General features: G+C 44.5%; 1 protein-coding gene across 2 annotated transcripts in view; it reads right to left on the bottom strand.

Annotated features, from left to right (window-relative positions):
- ITGA6 (integrin subunit alpha 6) overlaps positions 1-19,542 on the bottom strand; it is a 135,064-nt gene extending 115,522 nt beyond the window's left edge. The window contains exon 1 of one of the 2 annotated variants that reach the window (XM_077448006.1): positions 18,964-19,542. In XM_077448006.1, coding sequence (XP_077304132.1) covers positions 18,964-19,133 — 170 coding nt within the window. In that variant the 5' untranslated portion in view covers positions 19,134-19,542. The remainder of the gene's footprint in view (positions 1-18,963) is intronic. The other variant, XM_077448007.1, reaches the window with a different exon arrangement.
- Positions 19,543-27,223: the final 7,681 nt, after the last annotated feature.

Below are 27,223 nucleotides of genomic sequence, written 5' to 3'. Positions count from 1 at the left end.
TCAGGGGAGACGAGGGAGCTCTGCCAACAGATGGAATGCCCGGGTGGTGAGGTCACCCATAGGCTTACTATGGGGCATCTTTCGTTGCTGTCTGTGCCTCTTCTCCCCTTGGGTGCCGATCACATGACCAGACCAGAGCGACCTGATAATAGGTAAGTATAAGCATCTATTACGGGGTAGTTAGTATAGGAGTTAGAAGGGGGGTGAGAGTCACTTTAAGGTCACTTATGCCTCCTTTCCACTGAGCGGAACGGTTCGGGCCGGTACAGTTTGGAAGGGATAGAATGGTCCGGCCTATTCAGGTGAGCGTTTCCACTGCAAGTCGGATCGCAAGGGGCCATACAGGGTTTAGAAAAAATGCCTTTGACGTGAGCATTGACGTTTTTTCTGTCCGCCAATCAGTGGAACGTATTGTGTAATGCCAGTAGCTCCACCCCAACCATACCCTACCCTTTTTTACAGCCCCACATCTGAAGCAGGACCATGAATGGTGCAGTATGGTTCGGTTGTATGGGCCGCTTTCATAATGCAAACACTGAAAATAGTGTACCGTACGGAACCAACCCAAACCGATCCGCTCAGTGGAAACGAGGCACTAGTTCTAGATGGACAATGTTTGTTTTTGAGCATATATACACTTTATAAAATACACAGCCTATCCACCCCATAAGAGACTAATATCATCTACTAGCCCGGGAACATGGGAGCATTTTAATTATACCTGATCTATCTGGATTATGATTGAATGAGAATGGATCAAAATGCACCAACAGTTGGCAACGCCTTCTGGAACTAAGCTGTCCGAACTGAAACCATGCCACTAATCAATGTATAATGCAATAATGGTAAAATAATATTGTATTGAATTCCCAGTAAATCAGGTATAAAGCTGCATGAAGATGAGAGGCTTTATAGAACAATGTAACCTCTCAAAGTTCTTCTAGCCCTTAATTTAATGACTTTCCATGCTGCTGATGTTTTTCATATTTATACACATACCAAACACACCAAAATAAACACACATGATGCAGAGACTCACAAACACTCGGCAATTTGGGAAAAACATATTTATCTAATGTTACATAATTACAAAGCATCCTTGTTATAATGTCCAGCATATTGATTTTGTATCTATGGACAAAATGTAAAATGATATATTCATTTCCAAATTGTATTTTAATTATTTCTAGTCTACGCTTATTAATCTGAACGATCTTGAACGTTGCAAATGTACATTGTGAAGATACTCACATATTTACTGAATTACCTATAATCACTGTGTCCTGTAGGTAGACACTGCTGTGTCACACATTTGACAGAGCCTGCCTTCTGAACTACCAAGGTGCGGAGAGGAGGAGTTTCAGGAGGCGAAGTCAGTAGGGGAATCACTGATTGCATGAAGCAAGGTACAAGGGATATGTAGTCCTCTCCAAGATAAAAAATGATATAGCGTACCTTACTGGTCCTCAGGCTAGGTTTACATCTGTGCGATGCTAGAACGGATGCAAAATTGTGTCTATTCCTGAAACACATTAAAAAAACGCATATCCCTTTTCCAGGTTGTGGCGGTTTCATAAATTCTTAATTGCACTTCAAAACACATTGCTAACGTGCCTGCTAAATCACGTGCCAACAAAGTACCATGCACTCTGGTGTGGCACAATTTAAAAAAAAGGGTGCTTGGGCTAATTTTGTGCAATTTTTGAGCATAAGGAAGCCCAATGAAATGCACGAAAACATACAAACACGCGTATGCACAGTCGTACAAGCATAGGTGTGTACTATGCCTTTGATTTGGTGGCTGCCTTTGTTTTTATTTTCTCATACTGTTTTCCCTTTATTCTCAAATGCTGGTCCTGCTGGTAACACCCTTTCTGTCCTAGGGTGACAACACTCACTCACCATATTGTATCTATGCAAGAGCTGCATTGTCACCCTACGCTGCTCTTCTGATCTGGACTATAGAGCACCGCCTTTTATTCATTGCTATAACATAGGGGGTGTTATGTAATCCACAGAAGGAAACTGGGCAGGGAACATGAAGTTAGGAGCCCGATTTCTGGCAGGATCAACAGGTATTTTTCTATAATAGCAGCATATGAAAAAAAAAAAAAAAAAAAAAAGGTAAAACAAGCGGAAATGCTCATGTATTGGAGATACATTGGGGTTGATTTACTAAAGTCAAATTTACTGTGAACTTTTGAAAGTGCAGTTACTCCAGAGCTTAGCAAATGAGGGAGATCCCTTCTGGCTTCCATCATCCAATCATGTGCAAGCAAAAATGCAGTTTTTTTTTCCTTGCATGTGATTGTTTATTCTTTTTAAAGTGAAACTTTACCTTATTTACTAAGGCCTGGAGCAACTGCACTTTCAGAGGGCAACTGCACTTTCAAAAGGGTACAGCTTATTTGCCTTTAGTAAATCAACCCCATAAGCTTTTACGAGAGTTTAGGAGGCAGTCAAAGCTCCTCTCCGGAATGTAAAAAAAAAAAAAATCACATTCAGGAGGGGAGCTTTAGGGCATAAAAAATGCCAAATGCTCCTAAACGTGCATAAACGCATGACCTAATGTCTGTTAAACTCACCTAAACTGGTTTGAAAATAATTGCAGCCTAAATGAGTTTATAACGCTGACTTTCTCCTGTCGGGAGCAACAGGGTTTACAATCAACTAGTGTGTATGAGGAGTAACAATGTGTGCCGCCTCCGATCCTCAGATCAGTCATTCAAAGCAATTTGTTGTCCTGGAATTCCCTGCCAGCCAATAGGACAGGTTCTATGTACACGTAGGCAAAGGACGACTGTCCCATTGCACTGCATTGTGTACAAAGCAAGTCACAGGGATTTCATGCTCATTACACAGCTGCTATGGAAATGGCAAGAGCTTAAAAAAATGTCTGCAAGAGCATTCCATCACAGCTCATGGTCAGAAAACAGACCAAACATGTAATAAGCTCAATGACTTAATACTAAGTGTGGCAGGAAAAACTTTCTGCTTTAAGGCCTGTTCACACCAGATGTAGTGGGTCTGTGTTGGCAACTATTTACTGTGTATCTTTAAGGCATACACAAGACAAAGGGGTTGATTTACTAAAGGCAAAGAGACTGAGTGCTCTGCAAGTGCAGTTGCTCCAGAGCTTATTAAATGTGGGGGAGATCTACTGACTTCAGTCATCCAATCATGTAAAAACAAAAATGCAGTTTTTTTTATTTTTCATTTCCCTTACATGTGAATGGGTATTCTTTGTTAACTACTTAAGCCCCCGGTCCATTTTGCTGGCCAAGACCAGAGCACTTTTTGCGATTCGGCACTGCGTCGCTTTAACTGACAATTGCGCAGTCGTGCAATGTGGCTCCCAAACAAAATTTACGTCATTTTTTCCAAACAAATAGAGTTTTCTTTTGGTGGTATTTGATCACCCCTGCGGTTTTTATTTTTTGCGCTATAAACAAAAAAAGAGCGCCAATTTTGAAAAAAAACGCATTATTTTTTACATTTTGCTATAATAAATATCCAACAAACAATATATATTTCTTCCTCAGTTTAGGCCGATACATATTCTTCTACATATTTTTGGTAAAAAAAAAAAAAACACAATAAGCGATTTATTGATTGGTTTTGCGGAAAAGTTTTAGCGTTTACATAAAAAGATAGTTATGGCCTGTGTTGCAGTGTGAATGGGACACTTAGGAAACAATTGTTTTCCTGTGTGCCCCAATGGTGACAGACAGTTTACCTGTGCGTTGAGGGGTTGAGCCAGTTGCGGGTCACAAATCTAGGTGTATCCCGACTAGGGTTGTGATTCAGTCCCCCCTGAAACCCGGACACATTTTTTAGACATGAATGTAGCTCAGAGCAGGGTCTGACAAGGAGGGTGAGGGGGGCACTATGCACGCTGCATTACTGTTCCAAAGGTGCCCCAGGTCTGTTATCCTATAGCAGTTATAGTGAATCTTGGCACCCCAGATGTTTTGGAACTACATTTCCCATGATGCTCATGCACTTTGCAGTGTAGTTGAGCATCATGGGAAATGTAGTTTCAAAACATCTGGGGTGCCAAGGTTCGCCATCACTGTCCTATAGTGTATACTAAAAAATATAAAAGATATAAATATAAAAGAAAAAAACTTTGCGCCACATATATAATTGTGTACAATGTGACAATAGTGTAACACAATAAATAATAAAAAATAAAAATATATAAGCTGCTCCCTTGATTGCATAATGTGAACAACAAGAATTGATAATAGATAGAGGGCGCTACATGAAATTAATATCATTATAGAGTGATAATTATTTCCACCAATAACAGCTAAAGTGCACATAAATATGTGAAGTAGACATACATCACATCACTCTATGCTGATATTAATTTCATGTAGCGCCCTCTATACTAAAAAATAAATAAAAAATTTTCTGTGCACCGCTAAAGTGTTCGGGTTTGGCTTGAGGAAAAAGTGGCAGCAGTAAGACCCCTGTCACACTGCCGCGCCCATAGCGTCGGCAGTAAAACGCCGCTATTTTTAGCGGCGTTTTACCATCGGATCTTCAGCGCATTTCGGCCACTAGTGCCGGCGGTATTACAGCGCTGCCCCATTGATTTCAATGGGGAGCAGCAGTGGAGGAGCGGTAAACACACCGCTCCAAAGAAGCTGCTGGCAGGACTTTTCCTGATGCCCTGCCAGTGCACCGCTCCGGTGTGAAAACTCTCGGGCTTTCACACTGGAGACAATGGTGCAGCAGTTTGAGGGCGGATTGCAGGTGCTATTTCTAACACTATAGCAAAACGCCCTCGGTGTGAAAGGGGTCTAATCCCGACACTATTGTTGGAATCCCTGCATAGCATGGACTGGCTCTGTGACGTCAGTGCAGAACTAAGTGGACTCCTGTGACCTACGACAGAAGTATGGCCAAAGCTCTTTGAATCTCCCACGTGCTGGGCACTTCCCAAATCAACAAATTAAAAAAAACAAAAAAAACGGTTGGACTTTAAAGTAAATAAAGATGACAATTCTCTAGGTCTGCCCATAGTTCAGACACAAAACAGCCACTAGGTAAAGATCTGGCTCGTTCACACCCAAAAGGGTGATCGACCCTCTGATAAAGCTGAAATGTCTTCTTTTTATGTGAACAGACACTGAAACATTTCAGAAGAATTTCACAGTGCACACACCACTTCCTCCAAGAAAGCACTGTCTGTAGTGTGAAATACAAGTCATCTTGTGTTTATGGCAGAATAACGCCGGTTTTTCGGTTTACCAGCAGTGCAATCATCTTCTATGTTACTTTAATAGCTGTAGAATTTGTCAAACTTGTCCACACATGCACATAGCCAGAGCGAATATTATAATGACAATTTCTATAACAGAGAATGCTATACATGCCATGCGGTCTTCATATGAAAACATCTATCAAGACTACAATTTACATTACCAGTCATTGCCTATCGGATAGATCTCATTGGGAGCTCTTTTTTCCTTACATATAAAGTTATTATTATATCTAATATTATTATTAATGATTTAAAAAGCTCCATCATCTCCTTTGGCATGATAAAGGAAAACATTCAGTAAAGCAAATTACCAAAAACTAAAATTTTTTAAAAAAATATAGAAGACTCTTATGTCACGTATACAGGACCGGACTTTTCGACAGACTAGGTCCGATGGTCTTCCCGACGGACTTTCGGCAGAGGTCCGACGGACTTTCTGAACGCAACGGACTTGGCCACACACAACTGGACTAAGTCCATTCAAAAGTCTGTTCGTTTTGAACGTGATGATGTAAACGGGTCTAAACAAGGAAGTTCAATAGCCAATAGTTGCCCTTGGGTCGTATTTGGTCCGTCGGACTAGCACACAGATGAACGGTTTTCCCGATTTTTAGTCCATCAAACTTGAGTCCGTCAGATAGATTTGAAACATGTTTTATTTCTAGGTCCGTCTGACTTTTCGAGAGTCCACACATGATCGAATTGTCATACAGATTCCGGTCCACCGGAAAGTCCGATCGTGTGTACACGGCACTATAGCTGCCTATAAATTATACACATTTATTGTTCAATTCCTTTAGATTTACCTTCAACTATGTAGAACAAGGGCCCACCTGATGTCATACAAATTGAAAGTGTTTAGATTTGTCCTCGTATTATATGGTTTTGGTAAAACTAAAGGAAAATTGTATAAGAAAGCTGTATAATATATGGCCAGCCTATGAAGGTTTCTATAGCTCTGCAAGACTTGAGATAAGGGATCTGTCTAAATTTACAGTGTGATGAGACATCTGTAAATTGAGAAAAATCCCTAAAAGGAAGTCTGCAGTATTTGGGTAATATTTTTCTTTAAAACCACAACATTATTTCAGTTGCCATCAAGTGTAAGCACTTTGCACTTGTATATGTGACTGTTAAAAACTGCTTGTATGGTTTGGTTTAGGGTGTTCTAGATCAGTGGTCTCCAAACTGTGGCCCTTTGCTTTCCTTTATCTAGCCCTTCAAGCATTATTCCCATCACTGACACCAACAATGGGGCATAATTCCAGCCACTGACACCAACAATGGGGCACTATTTATTCCACTAACAACAAAAACGGGGCGCTATTGCTCCCACTTACACCAACTATTTCTCCCCCTAATACCAAAGATCAGCCATTGTTTACTCCCATTGGGCACAGTCCAGCCCCCCTAAAGACAGTAAACTGGCCCTTTCTTTAGAACAATTGAAGACCCCTGTTCTAGATTAATGATTCTTAACCATTTTGAGACCAGGGTCCGGTAAATTCTTCCAAATGCCCCAACAATAGAAAAAAAAAGTTTATGCTCACACAATAAAAGTATGGGACCACTGTTGGAGGTCTGGGACCCTATGGAGGACTGGTGGCCAATGCAGGATTTAAGGAGGGAGCAAAAGGGGCAATTGCCCCGGGTCCCCCTGCTAGAGGGGACCCCAGATTTCCTTTATAAAAAAATTAAACATATTTTCCATCGAGACTTCAGTAGTGTGTTCGTTAAGGAAATTGTCCAGTTTGCAGACTTTGTCAAGGTCTGGTCATATCTCACTCCATCTCAACGGACAGTTTTATTATATGATGAAGGGTCTTGCTCATACCTTTCCAGGTGTTACTGTAGCTCCTAAAATTTATTTGAGGATGATAGTCTCAGTTTTTCAGGAGAAAGGTCATTCAGCAAATTGGCACCACGCTGACCATGAAAGACTAAGTGCGCTGTGCCTACTGGATGTGGAGAGCAGTGTCCTCAAGATGATACCGGTTGATGAGTTAAAGGTTTTGCAGATGCTAAGTGCAGAAAGAAAGACTTTTTGTAAATATTATAGTGTGATGCATAACTGTGATGTATGACTTGCTAGTTCCAAATACCTGTGTAATATGTGTTCTTACAGTCAATAAAACTGGGGGAAACCTTATTTTTTTTAGAACAAATGTGGTTTATTAAATTTATTTTAGTTCATTTTTTTATTTGTCATATAATTTAATGTTGCCCCCAAACTTAAAGTGTCCGTGCCCCCCAAGGTCTAAATCCGGCACTGCTGGTGGCTCTACAGCAGGGTGGGGAACACTGAGGACCACTCTTGAAGCTAGGATGCACTTTGGGGGGGGGGGGGGTTAAAGGATCTGCAGATGGTTGGAGGCCCAGGTGAAGAGAGGCTGTGGCCCAGCTGTGAGCCACAGCACAGTGGTTGGCAACCTGTGTTCTAGACAAATAACTTCAGCCTCATTACTGGTAAAGGGTAGCTATGGATCTTTTATGCTTATTGAACATTGAAGGACACAGAAGATCAGATTGTGAGGAGCAGTATCTTGCCATCTATGAAACCATCACACTGTCAATGTTCTCTGAGGCGACAGTGCTTGTGTCTGTATTTGAAGCAAATACAGTTGGAAGACAAACTGTCAGATAATGCCAAACATGCTGAAAAATCTCTCCATTAAACATGCAATTGGTTGAGCTGCATACTATACAAGACTTGATTAACTCTAGCAATGCTTGAATGCCACATATCTGGCCAGGCTTTGCACCTATGTCAACAGGCTTTCAAACAGGTTTTGCAACCCCATACATGTCTATGGGAATGCAAATGCAGGTCAGAAGCAGGTGGACTTCAGGACAAATGCACCCCAATGAATTCTGAATGATCTCAGAAGCCTCTCAAACCGGTGCCATCAGCACAAGCCAAAGCCGATTGACCTAAACCCAAAGACCTATGGGTTGATTTACTAAAACCGGAGTTTAGTAAATCAACCCTCTAGTGTGTGATCCAAGAATCCCAAAGTTTATGGAAATTATATAATCTTTCACCCAAGGTAGCCACCATTTTCTCAAATGTCATGCAAACAGTTAATATGAGATTTAAGGTCATTGAAAAGGATAGTTGGCTTCCTCTAGAACCTGGCAATTGTTTGCTTTTCAGCAGTGGAAACATTTGTAAGCAGATGGAAGTTGGCACAGTCAACATTTTTTATTTATTTTTTTCAAAAGAGCTTTCACTGAGTTCTTGGGCTTTATTTAAGATAGTATAGGCTATCTGATAAGCACAGGGCCAAAAATATTTACTATTAAAGGCATTGCCACCATATGTATCAAAATGTGCCATCAGTTCTGAACCATCGGGATAGACACCCAGGTATTATGCATAAAAGGCGACTAGGTACCAACAAACTTCTTGAGTTTCTTGAAGACCAAGGTAGGGCATTTTTCAGGGGACTCAAGTAAACAAGGTAGGACTTCAGGGGGGGCTCAGGTAACATATCTATGGGACAGCTAATAAATGTAATATTTTAAATCCGTTTTACTTTTGGAGAATAGAACTAGCTGGGTTAATGGCTGGTTTGGTTAAATACATCTGTAATAACAGCCATGTATGAAATGCCACAACAGACAATACCTGTGTAATACATCTGCACAGAAATATTTTTTGTGGCTTGCGAACATCTCCACCTCACTTCCTTCTAACGTTACAGTGATGATTTATTGTGCAGCTGACAGTCTGGATTCAGAGAAGCCATCAGAGTGTGAAAGGGCAGTGCAAGCACAGAGAACAATACAACCCATCTGAGGGCAGGGGAAATGGAATCTGAAAAACGAAATTCCCACAGGGACAAAAGTGCATGTGGGGGCAGGGGTTGTGGGGAGCAATTAACCCTACTGCTGTGATTAGAATCAATCAGGATCCCATAGAAAACAGATTTGTCCATCACAATGGAGATGCAAAGCCTAAAGTAACTGCAAGCTCCCTTACTGAGCGACCTGTGCATTCTCCAAGTTAGAGGAACTACGAGCTTCAGCCTATTAGATGTAAGTAGTTTCACTTCCCCCCGGTGTAATGTGTATAATCTACAGGGCCTTGTCATCTTAGTATTATTATAGAAGATCTAAACCCAAACACTGAAATCTCCTATAAGCTTTAACATGCTAATCAACTTCAAAAGCTGTTTTCAATCGTTATAAATGAGAAGTTTTCATTAATGTTGGCTTCACACTTATGTGTTGTGGTAACACAAGGTCAAATGAGTGTGGTGAGGCGCACTGGGTTAAACAAAAAAAATGCAGGTCAGGTTTCTTTCCATTATCATTTGTTGGCTGTCTATTGTAAAGGGTTAGCAGTTCTGCCTAGTAGCACTAGAGTCAGTGGTTCAAATCCCAACCACGGCACTACCTGGTTGGAGTCTGCATGTTCTCCCTGTGCATTTGTGGGTTCTCTCCCACACTCTAAATACATGCTGGTAGGTTACCTGACTCCTGTCTGAATTGTCCTTAGTATGTACTCTATGAATGTGAGTCAAGGACCTTGGATTGTAAGTTCCTTGAGGGCAGGTACTGATGTGAATGTTTAATATAAATGTACAGCACTGTGTAAAATTGACTGCACTATATAAGTACCTATAATAAACGAATGAGCTGCTTTAGGCCCCTTAAACATGGATGTTGTTAGTGCAGTAAAACCAGGCGGTTGAGGTGTGTTTTTAGTACACACCAGCTTGAATGTTGGGTGACATCAGCCGGTTCATTCGGCCCGTGTGTATGGCAGCCGGTTTGTTGAAGGATCATGATTGAAAACAGTCTGCCGACCGGCTCCCAATCAGCACTCTCAGCCAATGGCTGACCGGAGTGTTCTGGTGGGGGGGCTGTCCCTCTGTCAGAACACAATAGCAGAGCAGGGGAGATAGTTGTACTAACATCAGATTGTTAGTACAGTGGCTCTGACCTGAGCTGTGATTTTATTTCTGTTTGACCCGCTGAGTAGAACAAAAAAAAACGAGTAGTGTGGTACCATCTAGCAAACTCATGTATTGAGTTCAATGAGACTGCACCACAACCAATTACAATGCATGCAACTGCGGCACGGTAGTGCAGCACTACTGGGTTAAACAAGAAGATGAGAAAGCGATATAATGCCTCGTCAACTCCTGTGAAATGCCCTCTGAAAAACAATCTAAATGTCGATCACTCTTGAGAGCCCAAAGGGACCACTGAGCACATTATCACAAAGCACATTACCAGCTAAATACCAAATAATAGCATGCATGCACTTCAACCAAAGGCCAAAGTCTGAAGGCAACTTGAAAAAAAAATACCTGGTGATCCTGACATGAATTTCCTTCTTCAGGCAGTTCCTGTTATGGAATAACATCTGTCTCCCACTTGTGTGCCTACATTGTCACCCTGTCGCATGTGTCCCTGGGCGAGACTACAAATGACCATGCCAACACACACTGCACATGCATGGCCCATTGCTGACACTATCAGGAATCTGGTCCAGAGCACTGATGTACAGCTGACATTGAAGTGAGTACATATAGACCAGAAGTGGCTGAAAAAAGCTGGAGGAGATCTGCAGCACTGAAGTGCAAAAAAAGGAAAACTGGTATACCTAGGTTCACTAGGTGACGCAGCTCGTGTTTTGCGCAGGCATAGCAGTCTATTCATTTGAATGGGATGCTGTACCTGCGGGAAATGCAGGGAAAAAGTCCCTGATCATTCTCTGGCATCATGTGGTTTGATGCCTTCTCTGGTGCAGTTAAGGACAGTATGTTTTCCCTGAGGTTGTCTGCAGGTCAGGGAACGCAGACAATTTACACGATTTCCTGGACTGGCTACAGTGTGGACCTAGTGTAAAATATATTCTGGAAAAAAAACAAGGCAATTATTTATAAAAATTGCTTCAGTAAACTAAATATCCAGTTAGTGTTTAGTTCTATTTAAAAAACAGTCATGTACAAATGCCACACACAATGTAACAAATCTTATGTTTATATGTTTCATTTTTTCTCTAGCTAACATTTTATGATGATATTTACTCTTCTACAATGTGCTGGAAAAAGATGAACCACTGTCAGCCAATCTCTAGTACATGAGGTTCCCCTGTTGGTGCACCACTGCTCCAGAGGCACTGCCTGGCAATCTGAGACATGTGGTGCCTCAACCGCTGATGGTTTATCAACAGATAGATCTTCTGAGAGGCGGCTATGCCTGCATGCTGAATCCTCATCCTTCAGTTATCATCCTTTCTCCATAAAACGCAAACCTACAGCTTTGCGACTGCAGGGGAACTACAAGTGCCAACATGCCCTAAATCAATGTCATGTCATCTCTTGCACCCCTTGTTTACCAAGTATAGCCAAGTTCATGCTTGAGCTTCTGCTGTGTGTATATGCACATTTATGGATATTTTCAGTCTTGAGCATTTTCATTGTAGTCAATAGAAAGCTAGTTACCAGGAGAGAAGAAGAAGAAAAAAAATTGTGCTAAAAATGTGTATTACGCGTATTGTTTAAGTGCTGTCATTGAAGTCTCTAGAAACCAAAACTTTGAACGCACTATTCCCACCGAACACGTTCCTATAAAAATGGCTGAGCATATATGTGGGTGCTGAAACAACCACCGGCTTGAACCATGTCAAGTCAGAGCAAAAGAATGTTACTGGCACACCAAGGACCTCCAAAATGGGTCCTAAGCAGATTGCAACGTTTCAAAGCCACGCAGGAAACCTTCATCAGGCGTGTGACTGATGAACGGGTCCTGTGTGGCTCTTAACCGTTGCAATCTGCTGTAACGATGTGATTGCTGATTAAAGCTTAGGACCCATTTCGGAGGTCCTTGGTGTGCTGGTGACATTCTTTTGCTCTAGAAACCAAAGACACATACCTCTGCCCCAAAGAAGTTCATGTACTAAAGTTTAAGAGGCAAGCTCAAGTGGCACAATACCCCGGTGTGAAGAACACCACTAAATATAATGGGAGTAAAACACTTCGGGGAAACGGGCTTCAAATCTCCCAGGTGTGAATAGGGGTCTGGCTCCATTCACTGAGTATTATTACATGTTTGTAGTGCACGATTTACCATGAAGAGCCTTGCTACCATGTTTTAGACATATAACGTGTTTTAGGTCGCATGCACACATGGTGGCCAGCCCCACTGTCAGCTACCTGTTAAACTATTAGCGCAGCCTTTCTCAACCTTTTAACCCTAGAGGAACCCCAAAAATAATTTTCAGGTCTTGAGCAACCCTTACTAAAACCAATTTAACAGGGGTCAATAGGAACAATGCCCATTATACTGGTGGCCAATAGGAAGAATGTCCCACTTAAAGTGGTGCTCAGAATGCCACCCTTAAAGACAGCTGAAAAGATATTTGGTGTCATGCTGCTGGCTTTGCTAAGTGATGCTGAACCTTAAACTCTGTAGGCACCAAAAAAAAAGGTGGTTCATCGGCCACAGCTCAAGGAACCCCTAGCAACCTCTGGAGGAACCACAGGGTTCCACGAAACCCTGGTTGAGAATGGCTGTATTAGAGAGTCTGACAGCTGCTACCAGCCTTTAGGGCAGCATGTGCCTAAGGGATGAATGCCTGGAATGCAGATTTCTTGTGTTCTGAGCCTTTGTCTCTCGATACTGCATTAAACATTAGCAGCACTTGGTGTGCCATCCAGCAGCAACAGTTGGCAGCCTCACATATAGTTTAACAGCTGCCAGCAGCGGGGCTGGATGGTGCACCTGCACCCTAATGCTGAAGCCTCATGCATCAGTGCTAAACTCTAGGGTTGCACTGACACCGGTATTGGGATTAGTGCCGATACTGAGTATTTGCATGCAAACTCGTATGCATGCACATGCTCTGGATACCTAAAATTGATACTGCTGCGGTGTGATTTGAGCCCATACAAACTGAATGGGCTCAAATCACACTTCAAAGAGTCGCATGTGATTTGAACAGGAATATTGTGCAATTCCCGTCCAAATCGCAGGTGGTTTCCTCCACCACTTTTGTGTGAATCCAGGCTTGTCATAGTGAAACCGCATGTGATTCAAACACGAATCACACTATTGACACATCCATTGTATGGCATAGATCTGAATGAGGCCTTAGGTCAGGTACTCCTGACACATTCATTGTATGGCATAGATCTGAATGAGGCCTTAGGTCAGGTACTTCTGACACATTCATTGTATGGCATAGACACGAATGTGGCCTTAGGCCAGGTACTTCTGACACATTCAGTGTATGGGATAGATCTGAATGAGGCCTTAGGTCAGGTACTTCTGACACAGTCATTGTATGGCATAGTAGTTTAAACGAAGGGGTGGTGGGTATCTGCGCTAACAATAATAACAAAAATAAGTAAGGGCAGACAGCACAGTTTGTTGATCATCAAATAATAAAAATATATATATATATATATACACTATCTGACATTGGACCCTTCCTTGCTGCTCTACTTGTATCATCTGGAGAGTGACACCATGATTTCCTGGGATTGATGATTATGTGCCTTTATATCATTTCCTTCTGGTAAGTAGATTGGATTCAGTTGGGTGCGGTGTGCTTTTCCATACACACAGAAGCTGGTTAAGGGCCCTTCGTATTATCTACCTTTTAATGAAAGCGCTTTGATGCGATTTTAAGCACTGCATTTTGGACTTTTATATGGTATGGCGTTGACCTGAATGAGACCTTAGGTCAGGTACTCCTGACACATTCATTCTCAGTACATTCTAACTGGTTCCAAGCTATTTAAAATGTATTGGCTAAAAATACTTATTCTGTATTATACATATTTTATCATATGCAGAAAATCTGATTTTCTTTTTCCAATTAGCGCAGAAGTAAAACTAATTAAGAACCTGTGCCCAACATTTTACATTTAACTGTACATTTAGAGCCCGTTCACACTAAGGCAGCACGACTTGCAGCGCGACTGCCTCAGGCGACCGGGATCCGACTTTAGCGGCGGCTTGTGAAATGACTTCTGTATAGAAGTCAATGCAAGTCGCCCCAAAAGTCGTACAGGAACCTTTTTCTAAGTCGGAAGCGACTTGAGTCGCTCCGATTAGAACGGTTCCATTGCATAGAGCGGGACGCGACTTGTCAGGCGGCTAAGTCGCCTGACGGGTCGCCCCTGTGTGAACGGACCCTGAGTTAACATTTAACTTTACATTTATGTTTAAATTGAATGCCACTTTTTATGTTTCTATGTAATTTTATAACAATTCTGAGTGACTGGCACTTTATTGTCTTGTAGTAAATTGTTCATTTGCTACGACATATCCTGTCTGCGGTAAAAATCAAGAAGGCTGCAAGGGCGCAACACATAGATGACTTATTAGCTTAATCATTTACCTAACATCTACAGGTTTCAAAGTTCACTGAGCAGCATGTAAGGCGTATGTTCAAACACAAGATCCACAATAAAGCAGTTACATTCGACCTGTGCAGGAGAGCTCACAGAAAGCCTCCAGTGGAAGATAACGTCTCAATTCCTCATAAGTAATACATTGTCTGACATATTCTGTACTAAGTATAACCTTGCAGCCACTGCAAACCGCCCCATGCAACCTTCACCAGCAGCCAGCCAAATCCTACATTTCATTGTGTAACCTGTACTATAGCCATGGAATAGAAACACTCATTGCTTGGGACAAACAAGCACCTCCTTCTTAAATCTGAACTCCAGGCAGATATATTGTACAATGATGTTTTCATTAATAAAAGCAGAGCTCAGGCTGGTGAAGAAGAAGCATCACAGGAAGCCAATCAGTTGTTCTGCACTGCTAGGAGCATGCTGACAGTGGTAGAGAAGAGGGTAACAGAGAGAAGAGCTCATCAGTCTACTGCTTCTCCTTTCACTGTCCAGTTACAGGATGAGAGGATACCTGTAATGCCGTGTACACACAACCGGTCTTTCCGGCAGACTAGGCCCAACGGTCTTCCCGACTAACTTTTCAGCGGAGTTCTGACGGACTTTCCGAACTAACGGACTTGGCCACACACAATCACTCCAAAGTCTGATGGATTTGAATGTAATGACATATGACTGGACTAGAATAAGGAAATTTATAGCCAGTAGCCAATAGCTGCCCTAGCGTCGGTTTTCATCCGTCGGACTAGCACACAGACAAACGTATTTTTCAACTGGACTCGAGTCTGTTGGAAAGATTTGAAACATGTTCTAAATCTAAAGTCCATCTGATTTTTAGACAGCAAAGGTCTGATGAAGCCCCCACACGATCGAATTGTCCGGTGGATTCGTTTCATCGGACCTTTGCTGTTGAAAAGTCCGGTCGTGTGTAAGGGTTACTATAGTTTTGAAAATACTTTTGTGTCATTGATGAACTGTAAATGACTGTCAGAGTTCCTCATCTCTATACATATTCTGTATCAGGGGCTCAGAAAAGCATCAGCATGGCAGCCAGGGAACTAACGTTCCCAAGCAATGGCGCCCTCCATATACTTTCATGGCAGATTCACTTTAAGGCTGGGTTCACAGTGATGTGGGACCAACAGTGATTCCTGCATGGGTTCCCACATCTGACTCGCAGGCAGTTTACACTGTTCTCTGCGAATGCGCGTGTCAATGTGCAGTTAATGACACCCCCAAATTAGTTTGCAGAACGCAGGGTGAAATGTGAAATCAGAGGGCAATCGGATAGCATGAGTCTGAACACCGATGCAATCCGATTCCAGTGCGGTCCAAAAAAAGGGTCCTGCACCATTTTAGTCCGAATGCGAAGCGATTTCAGCCATACAAACTGTATGGCTGAATTTGCATTGCACAGACAATCGCATGTGATGTGCACAGCAATATGGTGCAAATCACATGCGATGTCTGGCATCGCATTCGTGTAAACCCAACCTGAGTGCACAAGACCAGGGATGCTTCTATGGTTCTAGGACTCGGGGGGCATCTCTGGGAATACAGATTAAAAATGCTGAGGGGCTGGTGAAATACTATGATGGCTAGCTTGGGTCTAATATGAGTCTTAAAACTAATATAATCTTTTTAACTGAACAAAAATGAATGTCACATTGTGATGACATGGATAAAATAAAATAAAAAATGTATTACTGTTTAGAATAAAAAAAAAAAAAAAAACAATAAGAGAAGGATGGAAAAGAAGTTAAAATATACTATGTTACATAACTGGATTATGCATAAAATGTATTATCTCCATATTTCACAGGAGACCACAAGTACACTCAGCAGAAGACCTGGGACACTTACCCTGAGTACCAGAGTCTAACAACCACTCCGCAAAAGACACTGATATAAACCCATCAAATCAGGGGAAACGCAATTGCCCATCATGCAATGCCTCTATTTCAGTGGTACTAAACCCGAAAACAAACATCTTATATATAGTAGTCTATCAATCCTCAGATGTGGTGGCTGCATTTGTTTTCTTTTTTCTTTTATTTTCACCTAGTGATCTAACCAGTAAGTCTGTTATTTTCCAACTTCCTTTACCAGACCAACTGTCCATATAAAGTGGCAGTTAGAGGGTTGAGACACCATTTACCACTGACGGGGCGCCTACAATAGTCAACTTTTATTAATTTATCTCAAAAGGAAAACATTTTTAAAAGTGTAAAGCTAGGTATACACTAGTAGAATTTTGAACGAAAATTTGCCCAAAAATTCTCAGTCCACATGAACGGCGTTTGAAAGCAATTCAAGATTTCAACTGCTTGTAACATTTGATTTTAGAATGAATGGACTTTACCAAACGAAAAAAAACCACACCAGCGGATCATCACGGGGTGGATCATTACTGATCCGCCCTGTGTGAAAGAGGCCTTAGGCGACTGGAAAAGAAGATAAATTCTCAATTTTTCTGTAAAATTATGCAATGTCCCATAACTAGATTATGCATAAAATGTATTATCTCCATATCTCAGAGGAGACCGGGAAACAGCAGAAATCCTGGGACACGTGTCCTGAGTACCAGAGTCTAACAACCACCTCATACAAGACACTGATATAAACCATTCAAATCCAGGATCCACATATGTCTGGCCACGGCTTCAGCGCAGTTTTTAAAAGTAGTCCTGTGTGGTTTTGTTCACTGGTTTAGCTGTGCAACGTGAACCGGACTGAAAAACGCACAGGACTCTTTTTAAAGATGGACTGCGGACACCCGGACATATGGAATCCAGCCCCATTGAAAGATGTTCTGTTCACGTCATGGGAATCGAATGCAGTTCACAATTCACCGATTTGCATAAATGTGAACCGAGCCGTACAAATTTATACATTTGAGAAATATTTCCACCCTGCATCACTGTTGTTGAAAATGAAAGTTGACCCCACCGATGATTAGAAAGGTGAATGAACATTCTTACAACATAAAATGTTGTTACAAAATTCTACTAGTGTTCCTTTGGCAGAAAAAACACTCATATAGAAATGTAGTCTCCAAACTGCGGCCCTTTGCGTGCTTTTATCTGGCCTTTGGGGCACTATTCCACTTACTGATACCAACAATGAGAGGATAATTCTTGCCACTGACACCAACAATGGAGAACATTTCCTCCCACTAATACCAATGATGGGAATCCTTCCCCCCACTGACACCAATGATGGGGCACTATTCTTCCATTGACACCAATAATGGGGCACTATTCCTTCCACTGACACCAATGATGGGGCATTATTCCATCCACTGACACCAATGATGGGGCACTATTCCTTCCACTGACACCAATAAGGGGGCACTATTCCTTCCACTGTCACCAATAATGGGCATTATTCCTTCCACTGACACCAATGATGGGGCACTATTTCTTCCACTGACACCAATGATGGGGCATTATTCCTTCCACTGACACCAATTATAGGGAATTATTCCTTCCACTGACATCAATGATGGGGCACGATTCCTTCCACTGACACCAATAACGGGGCACAATTCCTTCCACTGACACCAACAACGGGGCACTTTTCCTTCCACTGACACCAATAACGGCCACTATTCCTTCCACTGACACCAATAACAGGGCACTATTCCTTCCAGTGATACCAATAATGGGACACTATTCCTTCCACTTACACCAATGATGGGGCGTTATTCCTCCCACTAAAGATGTGGCATTATTTCTCCGGTTGGCCACAGTCCGGCCCCCTAAAGTCTGAAGGGCAGTAAACTGGCCCCTTGTTTGAAAAGTTTGGACACCCCTGATATAGACTTTTTTTGTACAGGCATTTAGAGTTTTCTTCTATCAAAGAGCTCCTTTCAAAAACACAAACAGAATTTGTTAGTCAAGTCCATCTAAATCTGCTACACACTAACAATGGGTGCCTCCATTGCTCCTCTGTGCAGATTGGAGACCTCCTAAGACTGGAAACTTGTTACTGGCCGGATCATCAGATGACAATAACGATAACAAAGCCTAAAAAAAGAAAAGGAATGCAGCCATCACATCTAATTATTGCTAAACTGCAAAATATGAAATTGTCGGGTTTATAATCGATTTATCTATACAGCCATTGCACTGCCACTTGCCAACCACTGTGCCAACAATCCCCCTGTCCTTCACACTCTAGATCTAGGTAAAGAAGTTATGCAGCAGCTCTAGCTGTCAGTAATGGAAGGATCTATAGAGAAGCAGCAAAGCGATGAACTTTGTCCGGATCTCCTCCGACACCTGAGCCGTCTATGGGTGGTGAACTTACAGTCTCCGGTCCTGGGGTTGCAGCTGCCAGTGCATGGCGAGGGAGAAGCCGAACAAGCTCCCGGGCTCTCCTCCTTTGGAGATGGCATTGTCGGTATCCAGGTTGAAGGCGGCGATGAGTGTCGCGGAGAGGAGCGCGGCACAGTACAGGTAGAGCCGGGCGGTAGACATGCTGGTGGTGGAGGTGCTGGTGGTGGTGGTGGTGGAGGTGAAGGTGCTGGTGGTGGAGGTGAAGGTGCTGGTGGTGGAGGTGGTGGCTCCGCTCTCTCTCTTAGTTCTCACGCTGACTTCCTCCCCCCTCCGCTTCTTCTTTTTATCCGGGTCCCCCTCCCTCCTTGCGCCCTTTCCAGTCCCCTCCGCTCAATGCAAGCCTTGTTCTCTGGAGGGATCGGGCTCTTTATATGTCACACACCCCGCCCTGCCTGACTACCCGAGTCTTGCCTGCCAGCTCTCTTCTCTTCTTCAGGGTTCTCTGCCCAGCCCACTCTTCACTAGTCCTCACTCCTCTTCCACTCCTCACTCCTCACTGTGTCCTGTATGAGCAGCGAGTGATCTCCATCCCAGGGAGGGGCTCATACAATGCAGAGGTCTGGGCAGGCTTCCAGGGGAGGATCTCTGTCTATGGCCTCAGGTAGCACAAATCCTCCAATGTGAGGCTGCAGCTCCTGTTTCCAGGGACAGAGGAGGCACTTGGTGTACAGGAGCTGCAGCCTCACCCACAGCCCCCTACACCATGCTTCTAGGTGATTGGACTTGTGTCTGAGCTGCTTACAGGTTGCGTGAGTCCACCTATAAGCTGCTGCAAGCTTTTCTTACCCTAGCTACCAGTTGTCCTTTATTTGGAAAGAATGTCCTTGTCCACTTGACCTCTGGAAAATGTAACCCCCCTTCCTGACCAGGTCATTTTTTTGTGATAGGGAACTGCATTACTTTAAAGTGGAGTTCCACCCAAAAGTGGAAGTCCCGCACAGGCTCGGACTGGGAGAAAAAATAAGCATGGACATTTTAGACTGAGCAGCCCAAGACATATTGACCGGCCCCTTCCCCAAGCTCCATCCTAATGGAGGCGAGGGGGAACTGAGAAAGAGCACAGAGTGGGGGGGGGGGGGGTTGTATATGATTGAGGGGGTGGAGAGCACGAGGGGGTGGCAGAGAGCATAAGGGGGTCTGGCAAACGTAGGGCACCGTGGGGGGCTGGTGAGCATGGGGGGCTGGCTGGAGAGCACGGAGGTAGAGAGAATGGGGGGCTGTAGAACACTAGGTGGGCTGTAGAGCACTTTGGGGAGTCTGAGAGCACAGGACTAGGGGGATTAAGAGCATGGGGGGGGGGGCAGAGAGCACCAGGGGGCGCGAAGAACACAGGGGGGCTGGAGAGCACAGGGTGGAGAGCACATGGGTGGAAGGAACACATGGGGGAGCTGAGAGCATGGGGGGGGGTGCTGAGAGCACTGGGGGGAGCTGGAGTGCAAGGGGGGAATCAGAGCACTGGGGGTGGAGAGCACATGGGGGGGACCTGAGAGCCCTGGGGGGTCAGAGAGCACTGGGGGTGTGGTGGAGAGCACATGGGGGGTCCCGAGAGCCCGGGGGAGGTCAGAGAGCAATGGGGGTGGGGTGGAGAGCACATTGGGGGGGGGACCTGAGAGCCCAGGGAGGTCAGAGAGCACTGGGGGGGACCTGAGAGCCAAGGGGGGTCAGAGAGCACTGGGGGGAGAGCACATGGGGGGACCTGAGAGCCAAGGGGGGGTCAGAGAGCACTGGGGGGAGAGCACATGGGGGGACCTGAGAGCCCAGGGGATCAGAGAGCACTGGGGGGGGGCAGAGAGCACTGTGGAGGTGGAGAGCACATGGGGGGACCTGAGAGCCCAGGGGGTCAAAGAGCACTGGGGGGGTTGAGAGCACTGGGGGGGTGGAGAGCACATTGGTGGACCTGAGAGCACGGGGGGGGGGGGTCAGTGAGCACTGGAGGGTGGAGAGCACATGGGGGGGACCTGGGAGCCCCGGGGGGTCAGACAGCACTTGAGGAGTGGAGAGAACATGAGGGACCTTAGAGCTCAGGGGGGTCAGAGAGCACTGAGAGGGTGGAGAGCACATGGGGGGACCTGAGTACCCAGGGGTATGAGAGAGCACTGGGGGGTGGAGAGCACATGGGGGGACCTGAGAGCCGGGGGGGGCAGAGAGCACAAGAGGGGCATCAGAAAGTAGCCGAATGGGGGATTGGAGGATATAGAAGAATCAATCTCTCCATCTTCCTCCTGCAGCCTCTTAATGCATCTGGGAAAGAGAGGAGGAACATAGTCACAGGCACCTAGGCCTTGCCAATTGGTGAGTACGGGGTTGTTTTTTGTTTTTTTTTCTGTAAGGCCCCTCTTACCGTTTGTCCATCATTTATTCATGTGTGAAATTACCCTTTTGGTCATTCATTTCCATATATATCCTGCATGCATCCACCCCTGAAGAGCGAGTCACACATCGGGTGTTTTAGATGTTATGTATACTCATGTATTTCTAATGCAATGCAATCTTTAACCCTGTACAAATTGTATCGGCTTTGCCTTTGTTTATGCCACTCTTTTCTGTGTGATCATTTCTGCAATAAATATTTTTATTGTATTTATATTTGTCAATTTCATCAGCCTATTGTGCACACCTCATATAAAGTCCCAAAGGGCGATATCTTTGCTTTTATTGTACTATTAAGGATGGAGGTGTCACCAGACCTTTCTTTTATCTGCAAAGAAGAATGGGAGAAAGTGCCAAAAATAGGTGCCAAGCTTGAAGCATCATACTAAAAAAGACTTGAGGTTGTAATTGGTGCCAAAGGTGTTTCAACAAAGAAGTGTTCACAGCCTTTGCTCAATAATGTACATGTGATTTGTTTTTTTATTTTGAATAAATTTGCAAAGATTTCAAACAAACACCTTTCATGTTGTCATTATGGGGTATTGTTTGTAGGATTTTGAGGAAAATAATGAATTTAATTCATCATCATGCAATAAGGCTGTAACATAACAAAATGTGGAAAAAATGAAGCACTGTGAATACTTTCCGGATGCACTGTACACCCTACTGAAACTGAATAATTTTTTTAAACATTTTTAAAAATATTGTTTCTTCTTTTTTTTTTTTTGTTAACATTTTTTTTTTACATACTGTGACAAGATCAATACAGTGTTACTAAAGTAGCACTGTACCACTCTGGGGAGTTAATCAGGGTTTTTTTTAATTTTTACATACTTTTTACTATACTATACTTACTTATTTACTTACTTACTATACTTACTTATAGCAGTAAATTTCACTGCTATAAGCAAATATTTTTACTAAATGATAGCGTGTAGACACTGTGATTGGTCACATCTAATCACATGGTGCAAATGGGCTGTGATTGACCCTGTCTGTACCATGTAATCACTGTGACCAATCACAACTAGCAATACAATGGTATACAATGAATGTCATGAAAGGAAGCCAATTATTGTTTACAATTGTCATGTGGTCTGCTGTGATTGGCCACACCGATCACATGACACTGGCAGTCGGGCAGTGTAGTGATCAGTCATTTTCTGGGTCTGGTGGATGCAGCGGGTGACAGATCATGCCGGAGTGGCCGTGTGAGGAGCGTTCCAGGGAGGACGTCAAATGACGTTCTCCCAGAACAATAGGGTTCCCACCCGTCTGTCATTTTACAATGGCGTTGGCGGGAAGCAGTTACAAAACACACAACTAGTGGATCGTATGGTACTTCTGTACTATGCGATCCACTACAGGCAAATGCACTGCGTTTGTGACCTGTATTTGTGGTGTCATTAAGTTAACACTGACTCTCCCCCCCCCGCCGCAGATTGCAAGTTCGGTGCGTTTTGAACACGGTGCTGGAAATGCTCATGGAATGTGGGTTTCCTGCATCGCGTTTTGGTGTGAACTGGCTTTTAAAACACACTGTAACTCATGTAAAAAGCACATGTATTTCAACACAAGTTTAAAAGGCATGCCATGGCGTGTGCCATGGCGTGTGCTATGGTGTGAACAGGCCCGGTGTACAGGGCTTCACAATCAGATGCAAGTCAAGCACAGGAGAGCTGATTTATGAGCTGATTTATGAGCTGATTCATGCATCCTCTGAGCTGCTGTGAGCTTCTTTTAACATATCTCCCAGCCGCCCATGATGAAGAGAGACTGTCACTGATTAGGTACCTCTGTCCCTTATTCCACCTTAAAGGGTAAGTTCACCTTTACAGAAAAATCTGTAAGATGAATTTAGACAGGACCCCCTCCTCATCCCCCCAGTCCTGCTGACCTGGATCCTAGTAATCTGCCGTTCTGAGCCCCAGTATATTCGCATCAGGAGCCCGGGGCTTAGAAATCTCCTTGGCATCCACGCGTCTTCTTCCCAGCTGACAGGACATTCTATGGTGCTTCTGATTGGTCGGCGCCACCCATGTGATGGCGCCAGCCGTTTAGAATGCTCCGAAATGTCCCTCCTGACTGGGTACGTTTTGGAGATTCAGCTGCGGGGGATTTCTGAGCCCTGACGCGGATATACTGGCGGAGCTCAGAAAGGGAGATTGCCGTGATCCAGGTCAGCAGGACTGGGGGGGGGGGGGGGGGGTCCTGTGTAAGTTTATCTTACAGATTTTTCTCTAAGGGTGAATTTACCCTTTTTTCAGCTCTGGTTTAATTAAGATCTAAATAAATGTATTGCTTCATTCCCAAGCAGTGGCGGCCTGTCCATAGGGGGCGCACGGGCGCTGCCCCCCTCAGCAGTAAAAACATTTTTATAAAATAAATAAAAAAAATTTCTTAAAAAGGCCCTTAAAGAAAAAAATTTCCTTTAAGTGCACTATGTTGGGGCGCCTGGACACAGTGCATTATGGGAAGTGCCACATCCAAGCAATCACGAGATTGCAGACAAGGCCCTTCATTCGCAGGGTATTTACCTGCTTTGTAGCGCATTCCATCGTGCCAAACAACTTCCACTGGTGCTTTGTTCTTGGGGTTAAGACGTTACTTCCGGTTTCCCTGTGCTGTCAGAAGCTCAGTGGAATGCATGGCCCGAGCAGAGCTGGTAAGTAAGGCTGCAAAATAGGTGAACTGCTCGCAGTCCACTCATCTGTGTTAGGAAAGCGAAAGACTATTCGCTTTCCTAAAACTGAACCACCAATCAGGTGCTCAGGTCTGTTACCTGTTACCTGATTGGCTGAAACGACAGGCACCGCTAAAGGACACCTGTCAGGAGGGAGGAGACGCATGAAGGACCCTGCTTGTTGCCGTCACCCGCTGCGCCAGTTTGGCCCACGGTTGGGCACACTGGCAGAGTTTCATGGGCACACTGGCAGCATATGATGGGCAGTTGGGCACACTGGCAGCATATGATGGGCACACTGGCAGCATTTGATGGGCACAGTGGCAGCGTTTGGCACAGAAGCTGCGTTTGATGGCACAGTGGGCGCATTTGATTTCATAGTGGCAGCATTTGATGGGCACAGTGGCAGCGTTTGGCACAGTAGCTGCATTTGATGGCATAGTGGCTGCATTTGATGGGCACAGTGGCAGCGTTTGGCACAGTAGCTGCATTTGATGGTACAGTGGCTGTGCTTGATGGCACAGTGGCTGCGTTTGATGGGCATAGTGGCTGAAATTGATGGGTTTTTTTTCAAAGTTTTTTCAGTTTGTTTGAGCCCCCCAAAAATTTTGAGCACTAGCCACCACTGTTTCCAAGGTTATACTAAACTTTTTATCCATCCTTTAGATCAGGGCTGGTCAAGTTACTTGATACATGGGCCATCATGTGCGGCCCCTGAAAGCTCCTAAGGGCCATACATAATATTCAATGAATATGATACTATAGAAAACTGTCAGAGATTGATGACGTGCTGCCTCACCAGTGCCCATCAATGTTACCTCACCAGTGCCCCTCATTGCAGCATCACCAGTGTCACTCAATTCAGACTGATCAGTGCCCATAATTGCAGCCTGATCAGTGCCCATTAATGCAGCCTCACCAGTGCCCATCAATGCAGTTTCACCAGTGCCCCTCAATGCAGCTTCACCAATGCCCATTAATGCAGCCTCACTAGTGCCTCTCAATGCAGCCTCACCAGTGCCCATTAATTCCGCCTCACCAGTGCCCCTCAGTGCAGCCTCACCAGTGCCCATCATTGCAGCCTGATCAGTGCCCATTAATGCAGCCTCACCAGTGCCCATCAATGCAGTTTCACCAGTGCCCCTCAATGCAGCTTCACCAATGCCCATTAATGCAGCCTCACTAGTGCCTCTCAATGCAGCCTCACCAGTGCCCATTAATTCCGCCTCACCAGTGCCCCTCAGTGCAGCCTCACCAGTGCCCATCAGTGCAGCCTGATCAATGCCCATCATTGCAGCTTCACCAGTGACCATTATTGCAGCCTCACCAGTGCCCCTCAATGAAGCATCAGCAGTACCCCTCAATGCAGCCTGATCAGTGCTCCTCAATGCAGCCTGATCAGTGCCCATCATTTCAGCCTCACCAGTGCCCCTCAATGCAGCCTCACCAGTGCCACTGAATGCAGCCTCACCAGTGCCACTGAATGCAGCCTCACCAGTGCCACTGAATGCAGCCTCACCAGTGCCACTGAATGCAGCCTTACCAATGCCCCTCAATGCAGCCTGATCAGTGCATGGGGGTTAGAGAGGAGAGCCGCCAGATCTCACAGAGTGGGTATCCCCGCTGTGACACTGGGCAGGCTGCTGTCATTGGATGTCCCACCTCCTTGGATAGACATCACACATCCCGGCATTGGTCCAGTGTGACGTGTATCAAGGGAGCCCGTGCAGGAGACGAGTCATTGGATGACAGCGGTCGCCGGGTAAGCGGAAGATCCCTGCTTTGTCTGATCTGGCAGAGCTTGCCCTCCCCCTTACCATCCAAAGCAGTGCTGTGGTGGGGCGGGCCCCAAAAGATGGTCCCCGGGAGACCTGCGGCCACAAGTTTTTGGCCCTAGCCCCCGAACCAGTGTTGCAGCAGGTGGCACTTGGACCATGGCCTGAAGTGACCAGCCATTCAGTCCACCCCTGCATTAGGGGTTGTAACCCTCCCTTACCTTATCCAAAATGAAAAAAAAAAAAATGTTTCCTATAGTTCTACTTTACTGGCCCTGTAATCTGTTTTTCATGAAATCATGTCTTATGCCTTGCACATGGTCGGAAATTCCGATGGAAAAGGTCTGATCGGATTATATTGTCGGACTTTTTGCGTCGGAAATTCAGACGGAAAAAAATTGGAGCGCAGGATTTCAAATTTTCCATCAAAAAAATCAGATCAGACTTTTTCCGATCGTTTGTAGAGAATTCCGATCAGACAAAATGCCACGCATGCGCAGATCAAATTACGAGACCAAAGCTATTGGCTACTAGCCTCAACATAGTCCCGTCGTAACGAACGAATGTCATCACGTTCCGAACGATCAGATTTTCCGACAGCTTTGTCCGACCGTGTGTATGCAACACCAGTTTAGGACAAAATCCGTTGGAAAAAATCAGACGGATTTTGTTGTCGGAATGTCCGACCGTGTGTACAAGGCATTACTGTGTTTTCTGGCTCCTTCCCCTTCTTCTCTCACTTGTGCTTGGAATGAGCAGTGCATGTTAGTTGCGGTCATATACACTGTTCTATGCACACTACAAATCCAATAGTCCATGTCAGGAATGAGCAAGAGAAGGTGGCTATGCTCTTACTTACAATGGGTCCATGGAGAATAATTGTAGCCACTCTACCAAGAAGGTGGATCACAGCAAATAAAAAAAAATCTTGCAATTTGGAGGAGAGCGCACTATTTTTTAGTTAAAGCCGAGCTTCATTTGTTTGCACCCTCCACTGCCATATTCGGCACTTTTTGGGGAGAGGAGGGAGCGGTTATCTGGCTTTGACAGGTACCTGCTCCCACTTCTGGCTCAGATCGCTGTGGCCCCTCCTTCCTCCTTCCCCCACAGTATTCTTGGACACATTACAGGTCCCAGAAGACTACGGGACCATTCACAGATCGCAAATGTGCAGTAAGAAACAGGCTGTGAAGCCACAAGGCTTCACTTCCTCTTTCCCTTACTAGAAATGCCAGCACCTGCACCCGAAGATGATTGAGGAATCGGTTCAGGTGAGGACATCACTGGATCCCCGGACAGGTAAGTGTCCTTGTATTAAAAGTCAGCAGCTACAGTATTTGTAGCTGCTGACTTTTATTTTTTTTCTGAAGAAGCCTGGAGCCTCCCTTTAAGAAACATATTTG

Source organism: Lithobates pipiens, unplaced genomic scaffold (assembly GCF_037356315.1).
Source record: "Lithobates pipiens isolate NorthernLeopardFrog02 unplaced genomic scaffold, aLitPip1_a1.2 Scaffold_22, whole genome shotgun sequence".
Lineage (NCBI taxonomy): Eukaryota > Metazoa > Chordata > Amphibia > Anura > Ranidae > Lithobates > Lithobates pipiens.
The sequence above is the reverse complement of the archived record's forward strand: the minus strand, read 5'-3'. Positions and strand labels throughout refer to the sequence as shown.